General features: G+C 39.8%; 1 protein-coding gene across 11 annotated transcripts in view; it reads left to right on the top strand.

Moving 5' to 3' along the window:
* The window catches only part of DMD (dystrophin), a 2,262,230-nt gene that overhangs the window by 1,616,406 nt on the left and 625,754 nt on the right, over nucleotides 1–20,070 (top strand). For all 11 annotated transcript variants that reach the window (XM_023633802.2, XM_070257261.1, XM_070257256.1 and 8 more), the window contains one exon: nucleotides 3,647–3,755. In XM_023633802.2, coding sequence (XP_023489570.2) covers nucleotides 3,647–3,755 — 109 coding nt within the window. The remainder of the gene's footprint in view (nucleotides 1–3,646; nucleotides 3,756–20,070) is intronic.

The following is a 20,070-nucleotide window of genomic DNA, read 5'->3' as shown; positions in this document are numbered from 1 at the left end:
TATTTAAAGATGTTGAAATTTAGACATATATGTGATTCCCTTAAATCTGGTTAAAGATTATTAACATGATTAGCAAATCATTACCTTTTACAGATTTTTATTGAGCACTGCTTAAAGTTTATTATGTGAATAACGCTGCATTAGTTACTGCAGCCAAACAGTTTTTGCACCTGAAAGAACTTTACAGCCCAATAGAAAGGATGAGAGAATGGAAAATATGGGCACACGCCAGAGAACCAAAAAGCAAAACAAAACCAGGCAAAAAGAACTTCCATAATATATAAATAATCAATTTCAAGTCTAAAGTATACCAGACACTTGAAGAAGTTGCAAGTAGTTTTGTGACAAGCTGAATCAAAATCTATAGCCATTTCATGTGATGTTATTTGCTGATAATTATGAAAGATTGGGGAATGTACAACTCTGAACTTGTTACATTTTTGACACTTTGCAATATCTTCAGATGTTTGTGACACATTGGGGGGTACTACTTAACTTTTAAAACCTCTACATTTGAAATTATAATAACCCCTCTTTTACCCGTCTAGAAATAACAGTGGGCAAGATAAGATTTGAATAAATGAAGAGACTGTTCAGAGTTTATGTATTAATAAAAGGGAATGGAGTATATAAACATGTTATTTTCAGGATAACCAAAACCTAGTCCTTTAAGCGTTGAAATATTTTCATTTTAACTATTTTAATGAAAACTTTTATTGACTGTCTTCTGTTTCGCGTCATTAAGCAATGCGTGATAACTAACCACCAATTTTATAGTACTTTACAGTCCACAGAGTCCTTTTCACATAAAATATCTCATTTAGTTTCTCCAACAAAGCTATGAGTTAGGTCGTAGTGTTATATCATTATATGCATTTCAGGGATGATCAGTCTGAGCGACCTGTCTAATTTGCCGACGATCACTCACTCAGTAGTAAGGAGTTATGACTGAAATCCAGCACTTCTGATTCTAGACCACAATGTAATTTAAACTTTTCCTCATTTTCAGGGGCATCATTATAAGCATCAATTCTCGTTCCATTTGTTATACAGTGATGCACATGGCATGTGAAGTTCAATACAGATTACTGTTTATTGAGTTGAGACCCGGATGAAGTAGTTACTTTGCTTTTAGAAGCCAGGTTGGAAATATTAGAATCAAATTCTTTACCTTAAAGAATTTTGTACCTTTAAATATCAGAATCAAACTCAACACAGTAAGATGCTTACACTTTGAGAAGAAAGTGGAACTTAAGCCAACTGAGGGAACAGCAAACTCCCATCTCTCCTCACCCACTCGCTCTGGGGCCATATGCTTGTTGAGTGGTAAAGTAAGCACATCCCAGCAGTATTGAAATCAATTTCTAATTCATCTCTCCCTCTCTTCCCCCCTCCTTCTCTCTCGGAACATATATGTGACTTCCTATGAGTTAAATGATATATGATGAGACTTCTTCATATGTTGCACTGTTCTCCTTTCAATAAATGACCAAGATCACTACATTTTCTAGTTATATGCTTTTATGTTTATTGTCTCCTCCCTGTTATCTTTTGTTACTTTTTGTGGTCAGCATGGTTACTACTAGTTGCCCTTAATATTCGGTCCTTGTGAAGTCGCTGCAACTTTGCAGGGCAATCAAGAGACCAAATATATATTAATTCACTAGCCTTGTATATTTCATTCTCATTGTTTAGCTCTGATGTCAGAATGGAATAATGTCTCCACGTGTCATGACTTTCAATGGTAGTTTTCCTCACTGATCAGAGATATTTTTTTGTTTGCTTTTGGATTCAAGGCTTATGTTTTTCGCTTTTGTTTTGTTTTGGGGGGTATTTTTTTAAATTTATTTTTTTATTGCTGTAACATTGGTTTATAACATATAAATTTCAGGCGTACATCGTAATATATTGTGATTTCTGTGTAGATTACATCGTGTTCACCACCTAAAGACTAATCACAATCCATCACTACACACATAATCCTAATCAGCCATTTCAAGCCTTACGTTTTAATAAATAAAAAGAGTTATATTCATTGACGCGATAGTAAATGTTTAACAACATGCACTCTGGGACAAACAATTAAAAGCCCCGGTTTGACATGATGTTAGACACAATAGACATAAATAACCTCAGGAGCATAGATGATAGTTAAATTAAGGAGTGATGAATTTCTGGTATTTATTTTGGTATTTATTCCCTTGGTAGCTTTTCTCAAGTGGAGTCCCTCAAGAGAATTAAGTCCTAAAGAAAATGATTTAAGGGACTATTTTCTTATTTTTGTCAAGGGTGGGACATAAACGTTCATTGGAGATGCTTAGGTAACTCGTGAGGTATAATGGATGCCTTAGACTTTGGTCCCGGACAATCAGCATCAGCATCAACTACAAAACTGTCAGAAGTGCAAATTCTTGAGCCCCACCTAAGACCCACTGAATCCAGAACTCTGGGGCTGGGACCCAGCACCCAGCGGTTTAACAAGGCCTCCAGGTGATTCTGATGGTCCCAAAGTAGAGAACCACTGCTCCAGGCCATTAGGATTAATTCTCTCCCCAATCCACTGAGTAGGTTTGCCCTAGGACCTTAGCATCCTCTGCTTCTGGACAGTGGAAAGGGAAAGAAGGGTGGAGAAACCTCACTCATTTTTTAAAAGCCTCAGCCCAGAACTGACCGATATTCCTTCTGCTCACATTCTACTGGTGATAAGTAACCACATGGCTACCCAGTGGTGTACTGGAGCCAGCTTGTATCTACTCAGGAAGGCCTTTTGTCAAATTTTCAGACATTTTGTGAGCTGCTTGACATTATCTTGGTAACTTAAAATTAGCTATGGTGGGCGTATTTACACCACAGAAATTGGCAAACACTAAAATTACAGTGTTTTTTTTAACCCAGAGAGCCAGTTTGAAACATATAGCAGCATGCCACTGACCATACACAGGCTGGGCTGACTCCGCTAGGAGCTCTGCAGCTGAAATGGCCCTCCAAAATTGTCCTGCTCTAAGCCAAATTGGCTGAGCCTTTATACCTTCACCTTGATTAGACGCTGGATGAGGGCTGCCCTGGGAAGGGCACGCCCTTGGGCAAGGCAGCCCTCTGCAGCTGAGACAGTCCCTGAAGGGACTGACAACTGAAGGATGTCTGCTGACATCTTTCCCACCATTTGGGACAAGAGTCCTTCCTTAAAGTGAACTCTGAGTGACATATCCCCATGTGTACCACAGCCCCTCCGTCCAAAAGATTCTAATATTATTGATCTGGGGTGAGCCAGCACGTTAGGATATTTTTAATGTTCTGTGGATAATTCTCGTATGCAGCCACACTAGATACCATGTAAAAGGGTCAAGCCAGTTGCTGAGGTGACACTGTTTTTTTATTTGTTTAGCTTTTATTAATGTTTGCACTCTACTTCCTCTAAAAAAAATTGTGCCCGAAGCAAGAGCCTGTATGTAGCAAACAATCAATAAATATTTGTAGGGTGGTTGGCTAAAATAATTATAACATTTTTGAAAGGAATTCTATCCAGAGAAATTAATTTAGAAGTAAAATGCAATAATGTTTTCACAAAATGAATTAATAACTTCATGAATTAAGTTAACTTCAAGATGTTAATCAAATAAATAACATGTATGCTTTTCTATTAAAGAGGAAGTTAGAAGATTTGAACTCTGAGTGGAAGGCGGTCACCCGTTTACTTCAAGAGCTGAGGGCAAAGCGGCCTGGTCCAGCTCCTGGCCTGACCACTGTTGGAGCCTGTAAGTATGCTGGACTACTTTCTCTTTGGCTGTAGCCATTTGCTCAAAAGCACAACAGTACGATAATCTCTGGTGAAAGGGAAAATTGATTGCAATTCTGAGAACAGAAATAAACCTTTGTGTTATTCGCTGGGCCAGATGTCTTAGAGTAGGTTCCTGGGTAATGGATTCTGATTCAGAGCATTGGGTGACAAAGGCATATTGGGGTGTGTTCTCTGGAGATATACCTACAATGAAGAAAGGTACATGGGACAGCAGAAGAGGCTCAAGGGCCATTGGGCAGCAACAGAGGCCTCAGCCAACTCCATGGAAGCCTTCGAGCTGGACTGGCTCTTCGGAGCTGTTCTGAATTGCAGGGAGTAGGCCTGACCTTTGTATTCCTGAACCGGCTAGTCATTGCCCGCGGACTGCCTGCTGGGAGGATGGGGAGACCTTAGAAGAATTTTCTGGGGCTGAAGGCAATTCCTGGTAGGAAACACAGTGAACAGCCAGTACTCCCAGCAGCAGGAGTGGGTGTGTTGTGTCTGATGGAGATCAAGGTGGAGCTACAGAGTACCCACTAACACTTAACATAGGAGGATTCCATCGCAATGAATCCTGTATCATTTAGACAGCATTCTTACAATACGCCTATAGAAATCCCTGAAAACACACACGGTCCTCCTAGCACCTTCCCCTGTCCCACTTGAAAACAATTTTAAGAACTCTTCCATCTTTAGTCCAAGGAAAAGAAAAATGGACCATGACTACCATGAGCAGACTTGAGGGAGGAAAGTGCCTTCATTTAGCTACAGTTTGAACTTTTGTTTTTACTGCGTATTTTCAGTTTATTTTATTTCACTTTCTGTTCATTTGTTAGTAGAAAGTATGCATAAAATCTCATGGCAATATTAACACTGGCTTTGAATCTCAGGGGAAAGGAGCCAGCAAACTTCTTTGCTGTACCAACTCTATAATTAGGCAGAACTAAAAACATCTTTGGGTTTTTTTTTTTTTTTCCGCCTTGTCTACTTTTCAAAGATCAAATGATTGAAATATTAAAGCGTGGTGACTGGTTCTTCAAGTAAAGTTGATTTTTATTTTATATCAAGTAGAAATATACCACACTGGAAAGATCACAGCCAGGCTAGCACAATGATAATTCAATAGAAGGCATAAATAGTGCCTGGGCTAAAAGAGGCTGGACAATCTGGGGAGAGTGTGTCTCATGTGCCCCCTGGGGTTTCTGAGCAGTCATCAGAGCTAGATTTAATGATATTGGAGACTTGCAAAAGATGTACGAGCATTCGGTTTTTTTTTTTTTTTTTTGCTGATCTGGGATACTAAAATCGCTATATCGGGGATTATATTCCACTAATTATATCAGGTTTATTTCTGTTACGACCTGTCATTTTTGGTTCCCTCAGCACACATGCATAGTTTGTCCCTATATAATCACTTATTGGTATTTGTTCTCTAGCTTTCTCTGGTATCTTCAGCCTCAGACTGTCTAATTCCATAAAGAGATTGGGTTCCAGTGATTGGGTTATAAGTTTGTTGAACTCTGAAAACAATTATGAGTTTATCCCTCTTTAAGCCACTTTACACAGTAAAAGAAGTTTCCAAAACCAGGGCACAGAAATCTGTTTAACCTATAAAGTACTGAAATGTAACGTTAATGTTTCTAATGGAAAATACCCAGTTCCAATTTTGATTTTCAGCAACATACATAATTCACCCACTTAATAAATATCTATCGAGTAACTTCTATGTATTGGGCATCATGCTAGGTCCTGAGGATGCTGCATAGAATAGGATAAAGTCCCTTCTCTTATGAAACACATACTCTGATTGGAAGAGAAAGACAATGAGCTAACAAAGAAGAAAATATATTCTATCTCAATATTGTTAAGTGTTCTAGAGTGAAGTCCACAGATTGATGTCAAATGGGCACTTGTTAGAAATGCAGAATCTCAGGCCCCACCCCTGACCCAGTGAATCAGACTCTGCATTTTAATAGGATCCCCAGGTGATTCCTGTGCACACTGAAGTTTGAGAAACACGGTTATGGAGAACAAGAAAGCAGGGTAAGAGGGAAAGGGAGCAGGAATGCAGACATGATTGTCTGTAGTTTGGTTGGAGACGCTTTTCTATTAAGAGAACGGCAAAAAGCTCATGGAAGTGAGGAAATGAGCCATGTGTATATCTGGGGGAAAGTATTCCAGGCAGAGAGAGAACGACCAGAGCAAAGGCCTTGAAGTAGAACAAGATGGAGGAATATCAGGAACAGTGAGACCAGAGCAGAGGGCAAGGGGATGCGTGGCTGAAGCAGTGGGAGACAACGTCTTTCGTATCTCTTGTCTTGCTTCCTTCTCCCCCACCTAAGAGTCTCATCTCCCCCTACCACTCTTTGCCTTCCCCCTACTCCCTCCACATGGCGGCCAGTGTTAGAATGCCCTCAACTCCCAGCCACTGGTGATGGCTGGTGGAGTTGGGGCCAGAGCTGGAGAAGAACTGAGGGAGACAGGAATTTTCTCAAAAGCAAGGGTTTTTTATTCCCTATGGCAAACTGACACAGAGCTGGGCATAAAGTAAAAATGTTAAATGCACAGATGTTGAATGAAAAGAATCAATTGTAAGACAGGTGGATTCAGAACTGCTTCTATTCAAAGAAAACTCTTTCTTCTTTAACATGGTTAAATTAAGAATTGTTTATAGGGGCTGGCCTGGTGGCACAGTGGTTAAGTTCACCCGCTCCGCCTCGGCAGCCCAGGGTTCACAGGTTCAGATTCCGGGCACAGACCTAAATACCACTCATCAAGCCACGTTGTGGTGGTGTCCCACATACAAAATAGAGGAAGATTGGCACAGATGTTAGCTCAGGGACGATCTTCCTCACCAAAAATAAAAATAAAAAGAATTGTTTGTATTCCTGACTTCTAGAAAGTTAATCTGAAATCAATACAAGATAAAAAAGGGAAATCTGTTTTATAATATGGTTTTGATGTGCAATTATTTCATGTACTACATTGTAATATAATTTATAATTTATCATAGTAAGTTTTTTCCACTGCACTCCTACTATTGTGCTAGCAGCTTTTACATATTTGTCTTTATCCTCAAAATAATTGCAAAGTACATGTGGTTAAACACAATTTTTCTAGGGTAAGGATCCCAAGGCTTGGATGGGAAATAGCTAGATTAAGGCCACACAGCTGGGAAGAAACAGAGCCAAGATTTCAGTCCAAGTGTGTCAGGCTCCAAAGCCTGTTTTGTTTTGGGTTTTTCTTTTTGCTGTACCTTGCACTATCTCTCTGTCCAAGAGCCTAATGGAAATTCTAGATATGGAGGCAGCAAGCCAGTAGTTAATGTTACTTAACTCGATCTTGGATGTATGGGGAGTAAAAGTAGGAAATGTTTGTGTCTTTTCTACTTAAGGAGTAGAAGAAATCAGTTTACTCTATTTGAATTTCTTAGGACCATAGAACTCTGAACTTAGAATAATCATTCCAATTATCATCTGATTGAATATTCTTCTTTTATATGTGTGGAAACTGAGGCCCAAAGGGCTTTTATAAAAATACTAAACCAAGATCCCTTATGGCTGCTTACTTAAATTATATAATATGATGAGGTGGTCCTGCCTGAGCTGTATAAATTGTTTCAGTTTACAGGACAAATAGGCATGCTGGAAAAAAACTTTTTTGCAATCATTGTTGCTTGGATACCTGAGTATATCACTTATCTATCTCTACATAAGAACACCACAAATGTAATGGCTTAAAATAAGAATTATTTACTTGCTCATGATTCTGTGGGTCTGCGGTTTGGGCTGTGATTAGCCGCATAGTTATTCTGAAGGTCGTATTAGGGGTCACTCATGTGCATGCAGTTATCTGACAACTCAACAGAAGCTCGATGGTCTAAAATGGACCAAAATGGACCCACCCAGATATCTGACAGCTGGCTGTTGGCTGGAGAACCTTGGTCCTCCACAAGGCCCCTCATCCATCGTCCAGTAGACTGGACTGGGCTTCATTATATAGCATCCTCAGGGCGGTGTTTCAAGAGAGTGAGAGTGGAAGCTACAAAACCTCTTGACTAGACTCTGAAATTCTTACGACATCACTTCTGCTACATTCTATTGGTCAAAGCAAGTTGTAAGGCCAGCCCAGATTCAAGGGGTGGAAAAATAGACTTTACCTCTTGAAAGGAGGAGCTGCAATGTCATTGCAAAGGGGGCATGCATATAGGGATGGGAGTCTTTATTGTGGTTATCTTTATACACAAACCACTACATTGGGGAAAAGGGGGGAAAAGCAGAGATGAAAGTGTTGGTCTGTATCCAGTATCTTATGTCAGTGGTTCTCAAACTTTACCATATATTGAAGTTACCCATTTCTTGTTAAAGCACAGATTGCTGGGCTTCAATCCCAGAGTTACTGATTCAGTAGATCTGGGGTGAGGCCTGGGCATCTGCGTCTCTGAAAAGTCCCCAGGTGATGCTGCTGCTGCTGCTCCTGGGGCTGCACTTTAAGAACTACTGCTATAAGCCTATGGTGAGCGGGGAAGGGATTCATCCCTACTCCTGCATGCAACGTGGAGTGGAACTTGAGTGAGAATCAGTGCTGTAGTTGCCAAAGGGAACTCCACGTTATTTCAGGACCACCACTCTTTTCCCCTCCACCCCCTCAAGGCCTTTGTGCTTGGAAGTTCACATAGATTGACATTAAGCCCAGGCAGTATTTGCCTAGCAGAGCAGCTCAGAGACCTGTGGGGAGGATAGCCATGCTTGTGCGAAGCTCCCCTAAAGACTCTCAGAAACAATTAGGTAGACAGGACTTTGCATGGGACTGAAGGCCTGCATGGCAGATGGAGGCAAAGAGCCAGCAAATCTGGTCGTAAATGTCAATGTGAATCCTTTCTTATCCACAAGCTGCTTGGTCTGGGAACATTCACATTCCACAATACCCGATTTAGCATTTTCGAAAGAAATTGCATATAGAACATACTTAATGTGAAGACTCCAAATCAGGATATTGGAGTTCTTCAAGGGTCCCAGGGTAATAACTATGAAATGAATGACCATTGTATATATAGACACATAGAAGTGCCAGTTAATAGAGGTTTCTAGTTGATTAAACTCTGGTAAAACCATCTCTTCCTGTAATTAATTTTGGAGAAAGCAAGTCTCCAGTGTAATTAGGAAATTGCTGCATTGGAGGTCAGGAAGCCTAAATTCCAATCTCAGTTGTACTTCCAACTAGATAAGGGATCAACAGACTATTTTTGTAAAGAGCCAATAGTAAATATTTTCAGCTTTGTGGTGGGTCATGCAATCAACTTTGTCATTTTATACTGAAAGCAGGCATACCGTAGACAATGTACATAAGTGGGCATGGCTGTGTTCCAGTAACACTTTACAGAAACCAGAAGGGGGAAGGTGGGTCAAATTTGGCCCTTAATGCCCTACCCATATCTTCTCAGCACTAGTCTTTCCTGTAAACCCTGAGGCAAGTACCTGTGTCTCAACCAGGCACTTTTTCTCTGGCCACAGGAGAAACTTACCCATTTGCAGAACAGGTTGAAAGTGCTGGGGAGGAAACATCCCTGGAACAACACTCAACCACTGATGGACAGGAGTTGATGGATAAATATGCCATCTTTTCCACTCCTTGAATAGGAGAACTCCACACCAGATGTCTCTAGCTGGTTGAACCACAGTTGCCCACAGTGAGAAGCTGTTTATTAGTATGCCTTGTGTAGACTTCCTTCCCATTCCTATTCATTTCCTTACTCTCCCACCACCACTTTCTGGTATCATCTACCAATTAAACCATTAAGTTTCTGGTATCATCTACCAATTAAACCAATTAAGTTGTACTCAACTCCTTGTCTTAGGGTCTACTTCCGGGTGAACCTAAATTGATACAACAGGCCTTAGAATTAGTGCCATGGTTATACCTTTTGCGTGAGTTGTGTTGTGATTCTCAGTTTGCAGATGAGAAAACCAAGGGTCAGAAAGGTTAAATAACTTGTCCAAAATTACAAAGCTAGTAAATGTCAGAGTGGATGTTCAAAGACAGGTCTCTGTGATTCCAAAGCTTATGCTATTATTCAGAGCATCATATCTCAAGCAGTGATTTATTTATCTTCGTTCGATTTGTGCCTGTGTGTGAGGAGGATTGACCCTGGGCTAACATCTGTTGCCAATCTTCCTCTTTTTGCTTGAGGAAGATTGTCGCTAAGCTAACATCTGTGTGCCAATCCTCCTCTATTTTATGTGGAATGCCACCACAGCGTGGCTTTACAAGCTCTGCTAGGTCCGCACCTGGGATCCGAACCTGTGAACCCCCGGCCACCAAAGCAGAGCATGCGAACTTAACCACTGCACCATTGGGCTGGCCCCTTCATTCGAATTTTTGAAGGCTATACTTAAATATCAAATACTCACACAGAAGGTTATTTATACATTTATTATTTCAACTTCACTTGCCTCTCTAGAGTTGAATAAAGCATTCCAAGGCTATTTCAATAAGACTTTAAATATCTAGGCAGTTTGATAAAAGCGTGAGGTTAATTGAAGCTTTAACTATAATCTTGGCATACTACTATTTATTTGTTTGATTTAAATTGCGAGAAAACGATTAATTTCTTGTGAAAGTGCTTTCGTTTATCTGCAAGGATCATGAGAGAAGGAAGCTGTCAATTAATTCTCACATTTTTGCTCCCCTTTTGGGTCTCCATTCTGCTCAGAAACACAAAGAGGGGTGCCGCCCATATCGTTTCCTGTTTCTGCTGTGTTTCCCACCGTTGATTTTGCTTCAGCTGAACTTTAGGATAAGGCACATTAGTTGCAGTGGGGCTGCGTCTTTCTCCGCCTCATTAACAGATAGATGATTACTGAAAACAGTTAGGACACGGCTATACCATTGTTGGTTTTATAGTTAAAAACTCTAAACCTTAAAAACTTCCTCAAAGTCTGATATGCTAGGAGTAAGATTTTGTACCAAAAAATGTGAAGTCCTCTACTCAATTATAGTAACAGGAAAGAAATTAATTTTAGACCATCCCAGCATAGTTCAAAGCCCTGAGCAACTGCAGAGTCCCTCCAACTCTTGGCAGCAATAAATTAATTAATTAATAAACTATTTGTATGCATTAGTGAGGTGAGGATGTTTGAAATATAATGAGCTGTGTCACACTATACAAGGGGAAGTGACAACAGTAAATCCTGACTGGGGAGGCCCCAGAATTGTTCATATTGATCAGAAGGAAGTCTTTCTATGTAGGCAGCGGGAGTTGCTGGTCCCAGGCCAGGTTCTTCAACAATGTTCCCTGATTAACAAGGAGGATACAACAGTGGTGTCATTGTTAATATCCAAGACAGTGATCGACTGTGAAAACTAGAGTATTTAGATGTTAATTATCCATTTTGTGATGATGAAGTTCCCTTTGTTCTTCCTTTCTTAACCTTTTGGCAGTTTTATTGCTTGGTTACCATCTCCGTTAGGGCCAGCTTTGGGGTCTGAACTGGAATAGGAAGAGAAGCGCTAATCCATCATTTCTAATGCTTGTTGGAAGCATTCCTGGAAGTTTCAGGGTGTGTGTGTGTGTGTGTGTGTGTGTGTGTAGGGAGAGGAGGAGGCGGGGAATATCATCAATGGTTGAATAAAGTACTCTGATTATTGGAGATTTTTCAATTACCCATATCCTTCATTTTAACAGAAATAAAGGGTTCATTACAGTAAAATTACCTTAGCCTCCTTAGATTATTTAACTCCTTCCCAAAAAAGACTTTTGCTGGAAATCACTAAAGAGTATACCATAATGTTGAATTTCTTCTTCAGCTATTATCACGGGGAAATTAGAACTATTTAAACATATTCAGGAGAATAGGTACCCCACAGCCCACAAAAGTGAGACTTCTCCATGTATTCCTATTATTTCCTAACATTTCACTAAATCATTTTGAAATCAAGTATAACTTTACCTTCAAAGAAAGAAGATTCCAAAAGGTAGTTGTAGCAGTTTGCACTTCAATTATCGATTGTAGGATTGTGATCTGAAAGGTCTTTGAGAGGTCATTCATTCCTCTCCACTATCTTCAGGAAAGGTTCTCTCTCCTTTAGAAGCAATCTTAGGAAGGTTAACTGCCTACTCTCCTCTTAAAAAATCAAGAGTAGGTGGAGTTCCACCACTGCCGTTATACTCAAGACAGCCTAACCCAAGTTCTAGTTACTGTCTAAGTTATTTGTTGAGTAGGAAAAGAACATTTCTGCTCACTGTGCATTTAGACATTCTTTGAAATCTGTTACTTAATCTCCCTTCAGACTTTCCTTTTCTAGTTTAAATTAGGTGAGTCCCATGCCCTGTCAACAAAAAAACTCTCCCGCAAATGTTTAAATATCTCTGGGGCCCCTCTTCTACTCTCTCAAGTGTGTTTTTCATATTGTTTTTCTGTTGTGGGCTTCAGAATTGAACCCCGTTCCATAATTACTGGTCTGCTCACAACTCAGTCACATCACAAAGTCAGCCTGCCCTTTTCGTACATTTATATGATGACATCATTCTGCCTGCTGTAATGTTCTACTAGCTTGTATTAAATTTGACAACTATTCGAGTACCTGGTATTTTTCTGCCACATTTTAGCTTAGCCAGTCATGTCCTTCTATATTGGAACATCAAAGTAGATTTCCCTTGCAACATAAAGTATCTTTAAGTTGACTCACAGGATTTTATCAGCAGCATATGCACATGCTCGTGTATCCTCATTCTAGAACTATTCTACCTCAACCACACATTCTCCTCCAGGTACTGACAAATGTCTCCCCTCTCATTCACAGCCTCTCTCCTAGAAAGAGTCATCTACAGTCTTGTCTCTATTTCTTCTCCCCACTGCAGCCTGGCTGTGTCCTTCCACCAATCCATTGAGAGTGCCCAAAGGCCAGAAATGACGTCTATGTTAAAACACCATTTCAATTCTCATCTTACTTAAACTGTTAGCAGCGTGTAATGCAGTTGACTGCTCCTGTTTTGAAACATTTCTTCTATCCCTTCACACTCATAACACGGATCTCTATTTTCCCTCTTAGCTCCCTGGCTATTTTTTCTCACCTTCCTGGCTGGCTCAACCTTTTTTATCTGGCTATTAAATATTTAAAGTAATTCAGGCCTGCTTTTTTCACATTCTTTAATCTCTTGGGTAATCTCGTTTATTTACATGGTTTCAAGCACTAATTATATATGGAAGTTTCCCACATTCTTACTTTAAATCCACACCTCTCTTTTAAATTCTAGATCTGTAAATTAATTCAGAAATATAGTAGTAAAAAAAACCCAGATAAATATTCTTGTCCTCATGGAGTTAATGTTTTTGTGGGGATAGACAAAAAAGAAAATAAATAAATACAGTATGTTTGCGTGTTATGAGGTGATAACTGCAATGGAAACTAAAACAGGGAAGAATGTAAGGAGTATGGGTATGGAGTACAAGAGTGGGGCTTATAGAGACAACTTCACTGAAAAGGTGAAATTTATGTGAAGACCTGAATGTGGTCAAAGTATAAGCCAAGTAGATATCTGGGGGAAGAACATTCTAGGCTGCAGCATACCAGGAATGGCATTCTAACAAATGTCGTGAGATGGGAGCATGACTAGTATTGGAAGAATAAGCAGTGTGGCTGGAGCACACAGTAAGTGAAGGGGAGAGCAGTTAAGAGACGACGTTAGACCAGGGAGAGCTTTAAAGGCCATCAAAATGGCTGTGAGTTTTACTTGTGTAAGATAAAGACCCAATGGAGGTTTTGAGCCCAGCAATGAGATGCTCTGACACCTGTTAAGAGTAAACTGTAGGGAGAAAAGTACGGTGGAAGCAAGAGAGGGCCAGTTAGGAGACTACTGCAATAATTTAGGTTAGAAATGATGATAGTTTTATATAGAGTGTGGCAGGGGAAGTGACAAGAGGTGAACAGATTCTGAATATGTCTTGAAGCTAGAGCCAACAGGAATTGTTGACAGATTTGATACAGGGAGTGAGAGAATGCAATGAGGTTTTTGGCCTGAGCAAATTGTAAGAATGGTGTTGCCATTTACTGAGTTAGGGAAGATAGTAGGAGGTACATCATGGTAGGAGGCCATATAAAAATGCCTGCTTTGTACAAATTAAGTTACATATGCCTACTAGTTATCCAAATGGAGATGTAGAAATGGTGGAGGGATATATGACCTGGAGATTAGGAGTGAGATCCAATCCGGAGATGTAAATACACAATTTTTAGTATATTAACTAAACCATGAAATTGTGCTAATCAAAGCCAAGGGGTAAATATAGTAGAAAAGAGAAGATATGCAAAGATTGAGCCCTGGAGGACCCTAGTGATAAGAGGTAGGGGATATAGTAATAAGTAGTCAGTGAAATAGGAGGAAAACCAGGACAGAAACCTAGAAGCCAAGAGAAGGAAGTGATTTAAGGAGAAGGAATTGGTAAAAACCATGTCAAATGCTGCCTATAAGTCTAGTAAGGTAAAGCCCAAGAACCAACCTTGGATTTAGCAAACTTGGCTAGAGTGGTAGGGGAATGAATTGCTGACTGGAGTGAATTCAAGAGAATCCTGATATCCAACAACTCACTCAACATCTGCACTTAGATTTCTCTCAGACTCCTCAAATCCACCGTGACCAAAACTGAACCAGTGAATTTACTCTGCCCTCTTCTCCTCTTGGATGCCCTATCTCAGGAAATGGCAATGCTATCCGCTCAAGGCAGTGCCAGCAAGTGATCCTGGATGGACACCTCTTTCTCCTTCACTTTCCTCATCCAATCAACCACCAAGTCCTGCTCATTTTATTACTTAACTATCTTTCAAATTGTCTTACCCATCTCCATCCCTTCTGCCACCATCATATTTTACCTGGGTGCTTGCCTCCTAACTGATTTCATTTACCTCTCTCTAATCCACTCCGTGTATAAACATATTTCACAAAGAATAGTAATGCAAAAAGTAAATCTCATTCTATTATAATCTTTGAATGGTGTCCCAGTGCTTTTAGAATAAATCTCCAAATCATTAACACGGCCCACAAGGTCTTACGTGATGGTTCCCATGCCTACACTTCTTGTTCCACTGTCCCCCTTTTTCTTCAAAGCCCAGCCCCCTTCTACCTTTCTTGAGTTCTTTTAGTATGTCTGCTAAAAAAAGAGAGACAAAGAGAGAAAGAAAAGAGCTCAGGTTTTTCATACCTACTACTCACTTCCCTGGATGATCTCTTCCATTACTCATCCTTTAGATGTCAGCTGCACCTTTTCTTCTATAGGACTCTTTCCTTGAGCCTCGTGTTATACAATCTCAAAGCACACTTTTTACCTTTTGTATCTTTATCATTGTTTTGATTACTAAGTTATTTATGTAATTATTTAATTTTCATTTCCTAATAGACTGTGAGTTCCAAGAGGATCCTATTTTACCTCTGTTTGTCAATGTATGTCCTTTTGTGTATGCAGCTTTTGTTCGATGACTAGCATGGAGTAAGTAAGTGTTCAACTAATATATTTTGACCAAATGAACAGTGTGTTTATTTTTATGTTGGATCAAATAGGTAAACCTCCTGTGTAGTTAAAATACCAGACAGATTAAGTGATTATATGCTTGTCCAGCTGTGTAGTGGCAGAATCTGGACTCAGACCTGAATCTCCTGAGTTTGATCTCAGTGCTCTTCAGTATTCTTCTCTATCTCAACTTCTTTTTCTGCTTAGGCACAGCTAACAGATAGATTTATCCTCACACTCTCAGTGGTAAATCCTAATGTTTTTAAGACTGCAGTATTGATCAAATAGGGATATACTGTGGCTTTGACGCAAATCTTGCAGACTAATTCTAAGCCCCATCTCATCCCTTAGCTCTTATTCTTGACTATTGTCTTGGTATCCAACTTCAGAACCTCTACTTTACAGTCTAACATGCTATGTTCCTCTTAAAATTTATATAATTTATTCCTTCTCTCATCTTCAGTATTTTTTAAAAAATACATTTTAATCTCATTTTCCAACGTACCTGCCAATGCATGATGCGTTCATTAAACAGACATTCAATCTAGCAATTCTAATATTTATGCAAAATTGCTAATAGCACTGACTACACCAGTGCCTAAATTGTAATATATACCTACAATAAAAAAATCAGAATTACAGTACCTTCAATTGTTGCTTCTGAAATAATTATCACAACTTCAAAAAAGAATCATTATTCTCCAACATTAAAAAGCAGGAACTGAATAACTTGCCATTAGAAAAATAGGAGACTGTACTGAAATAACATAAATTAGTCCATCTCCAATGTCACTTCAGCTTACAGGATTATTCTTTATTCTTGAAGAAATTTATAAATAAAAGATATAAATAAATTTCCTATAATGTTTACTATGGATTATAAGTGGAGGAAGTAATTTTCCTTCTCATGTTGAAGTGAGTGAGAAAAGTTTCCTTGATTATTGGTATATTTCTTTAATCCTATGGGTTGGCAATAGCATTTTTTTTTTTTTTTTTGAGGAAGACTAGCCCTGAGCTAACATCTGCCAATCCTCCTCTTTTTGCTGAGGAAGACTGGCCCTGAGCTAACATCCATGCCCATCTTCCTCTACTTTATATGTGGGACGCCTACCACAGCATGGCGTGCCAAGCGGTGCCATGTCTGCACCTGGGATTCGAACTGGCAAACCCTGGGCCGCCAAAGCAGAACGTGCGCACTTAACCGCTGGGCCACCAGGCTGGCACCGGTGATAGCATTTTTGCTTACTGAATCCAGTAAGAAGAAAAGACAAGCCTTATTGTTTTTCTTACTGATTGTTATTTGTTCAAGGTAAAATGTATCCTTTTCTTTTGAACCTGCACTCTGTGTTTAACAAATAAAGACATAACTCAGAATTGAATCGTGCACTTTGATTTGAGATTTTTTTCCAAGGTCGGGACCCAGTTTCGCAAGAGATTTTATGTTTTCCAATACGGCTGCCATCCACTCCCACCAGCTGAAAGACAAACTTGTCTAATAAAGCTTTCAGATTCAGTTTGCTGTCTGCATACAGTCTGAGCATCTCTGGAGGTCACTCCCAGCGTGTGCGGCAACCCCAGCAGGGAGAAGTAATGAGAAGCTTCTGGTTAAAAAGCTGACACGATCACTTCCAACCTCCTTGAATGCGAACATAATAAGCAAGTTTACAGATGCAAATCTCTATGATGCTGGGGATTTCCATCTTGATCTCTGACTCCAAGGAACATTTGACTGCATGGATTTGTATCTCTTATCTGGGTAAATAAATGCTTCATATTGAGCATATTGAGGAAAATGTGCTTTACAACAAAGGTCTGATGTAAATCGGGCAAAACAACATTGTCACTTCATGTTTAACTCTGTCAGAGGGTCTTTGAGGTCTCACAGTCTGCTTCTTTTCCAGGAATACTGAGGCATATCATAACTTTTTTCAAAAATAATACCTGCTTTCATTTCAATTATTTCTCCTGGCTTTTGCATTGACCTGAACATACCTAATATTTATCGTCGAGCTAACATGCATTAACGCCTTGCTCTGTACCAAGCATTTTGCTAAATATTCTTTGTGGATTGTTCTGTTTGATCCTACACCACCCTTATGAGATAGGTACCACATCATTTTCTTTTTTTACTAGAGAATGAAAGTAAGGCTTAGAGAGAGCTGTTATCCCAAAGACAACCAGCTACTAAGTTAAGCTACCAAACATGGCCCTAAACCCGTATCTCCCTATAGTTCATGCCTGTCTTTTAATCTTTATGTTAAACATAACTTGATCTTGATTATGCAGACGATGCAATGGACTCCATAGACGAGAGAATCAATTCTACCCCACTGTTCATACTTTTGTAATATATTTTCCAGATGAAATTCAACAGCAATGCTTATTCTTCCCCCTTCTTTCTTCTCTTGCATGATGTCCAAATTTTATATGAAGACTTAGGTCTTAGGGGCCAGCCTGGTGGCGCAGTGGTTAAGTTCCCATGTTTTGCTTCGGCGGCCCAGGGTTTGCCGGTTCGGATCCCAGGCGCAGACATGGCTCCACTTGGCAAGCCACGCAGTGGCAGGCGTCCCACGTATAAAGTAGAGGAAGATGGGCACGGATGTTAGCTCAGGGCCAGTCTTCCTCAGCAAAAAGAGGAGGATTGGCAGCAGATGTTAGCTCAGGGCTAATCTTCCTCAAAAAAAAAAAGACTTAGGTCTTAAATAGTAGCACCCTTGATGCTTAGTACTAACCCCTTGTAGCTACAGAAGTGACTTCATTAAGAAGAAGTATATAATAGTTTCTTTTCTTTCTTTCTGTCTCTCTTTTTTTCTCCCCTGGAAGACAGGGCCATGGGGACCAGAAAGAAGGCATCGAGATGATAGGCCTGATTCTGCCACAGTGTTACTAGTTAGCTTGGTTTGTTCTCCCAGTTCTGTATCTGTCAATCCAAGGCCAAACAGCCGTTACAGCAGCAGAAGTATAAGAGTAGATCTGGGAAAGACCACAAGGCACTACAGTCCAGTGCCCTGCTGCAATTCAAAAGCAATCACAGAAATTTATCTAAACAGCGCTTCATTTAATCTCTTCTTAAAGAACACCACAACCTCCTCGGTAAACTCTTTTCTGTGTTCAGGCCTGACTTTCCAAAAATATTACCTAGTGTTTTCTTGGTGCAGTAGCTGTGGTGAATAAGTGGACCCCATCACTTACTTTGGCATGAAATAATTGAAATGAATATTGCCTTGGACTTCATCCAAACAAGCACACAAACCACAAACCTACAGTTCATCACCTCTCCTGGAGAGCCTCCCCTTCTGCCCTCAAAGTCATAGATGCCCCTCCAACATGTCCCCATACTTCCCTTCGCCTCCCATCTCCGATTTCAACCAGTCCACTGCCCTCTTCCTTTTTACACTTCACCTGATAGGTTTCTTCTTAAGCTTTCACTCGAAAGGGGTTACATGCTTAAGAAATACTAAAAGCCACTGGAGTCGATGATATTGAAATTTCTGTGAAAATAAAAGGGAGTAAAGTTAACAGCCTTGTTAGAACTCATCAAAATAGATATTGCTGACCTCTCTACTAGCCGATGTCCCACTTCAGCATGCCCCTAGACTGGTATATATTTTTTACAACTGGATAAATCTGAGGCATTATAATAAAAGCCAGTGTGAGAAAGGCAGTGGGTACAAGTGGATTGAAATGAAATAGTGGGTAGACCTGAGTGGGCAGGAAAGATGAGGACAATAATAAGCCATATTAAGAGATGCACACTCAAGGAATAAATTGGCAGTGGCAGAGTAACTAAATGAATGATAAGGTTGGTCAGACTGCCAGAAGAATATCAACTAAAACAAGTTATGACTACAGTGAGCAAATCTTGAAATGGGGAAAATGAAACTTTGAAATCTGATCATAAATAATAAAATTCTTTACAAGTGTACCTTATCTACTTTGATGTTAAAAATATCCCTCAAGAATGAAGATTATGGGGTCTGCCCTGTGGCGTAGCAGTTATGTTCACATGCTCTGCTTTGGCTGCCCGGGGTTCGCTGGTTCGGATCCCGGGTGCAGACATGGTACCACTTGGCATGTCATGCTGTGGCAGGCGTCCCACATATAGAGTAGAGGAAGATGGGCACGGATGTTAGCTCTGGGCCAGTCTTCCTCACCAAAAAAAGAGGAGGATTGGCAGCAGATGTTAGCTCAGGCCTAATCTGCCTCAAAAAAAAAAAAAAAAAAAAAGAATGAAGATCATCCTTTTGCTATAAATGGGGAAACTGAAAAAGAGGGGATTCAAGACAGAAGCTTTTATCTTCCTATTTCTAGTCTGGTGTTCATCTATCTACACTAGTGAGAATGGGAATTGATTCACCAAATCGTAGTGCACTGCAATTAGGGGACGTCTTTTGAAGCTTGGAAGACGTAATTTGGGGCAAATAAAAAAAATCCTTATTTTATAAGTAAGTATAGTATAAGTAAGTATGAAAACTCCTTATTTTATAAGTAAGTATAGAATGCATTACTTCAGTAAGAGGTTTAGGTTAATGATGTAAATCGCTTCAAGAAGGTTTTAGATCAGGATTTGGGAAATTTTTTCTGTAAAGAGCCAAATAGTAAATATTTTTGGCTTTGCACATTGGAACGTCAACTCTTCTATTGAGGTGAAAAAGCATCCATAGATGGCACACAAATGAATGAGAGTGATTCTGTTCCAATAGGACTTTATTTACACAAATGGGTGGTGGGTCGGATTTGGCCTGAGAAATATAATTTACTGACCCTTCTTTTAGATAAATACTTGCT

The sequence above is a fragment of the Equus caballus genome, chromosome X, assembly GCF_041296265.1.
Source record: "Equus caballus isolate H_3958 breed thoroughbred chromosome X, TB-T2T, whole genome shotgun sequence".
Classification (NCBI taxonomy): domain Eukaryota; kingdom Metazoa; phylum Chordata; class Mammalia; order Perissodactyla; family Equidae; genus Equus; species Equus caballus.
The sequence above is the reverse complement of the archived record's forward strand: the minus strand, read 5'-3'. Positions and strand labels throughout refer to the sequence as shown.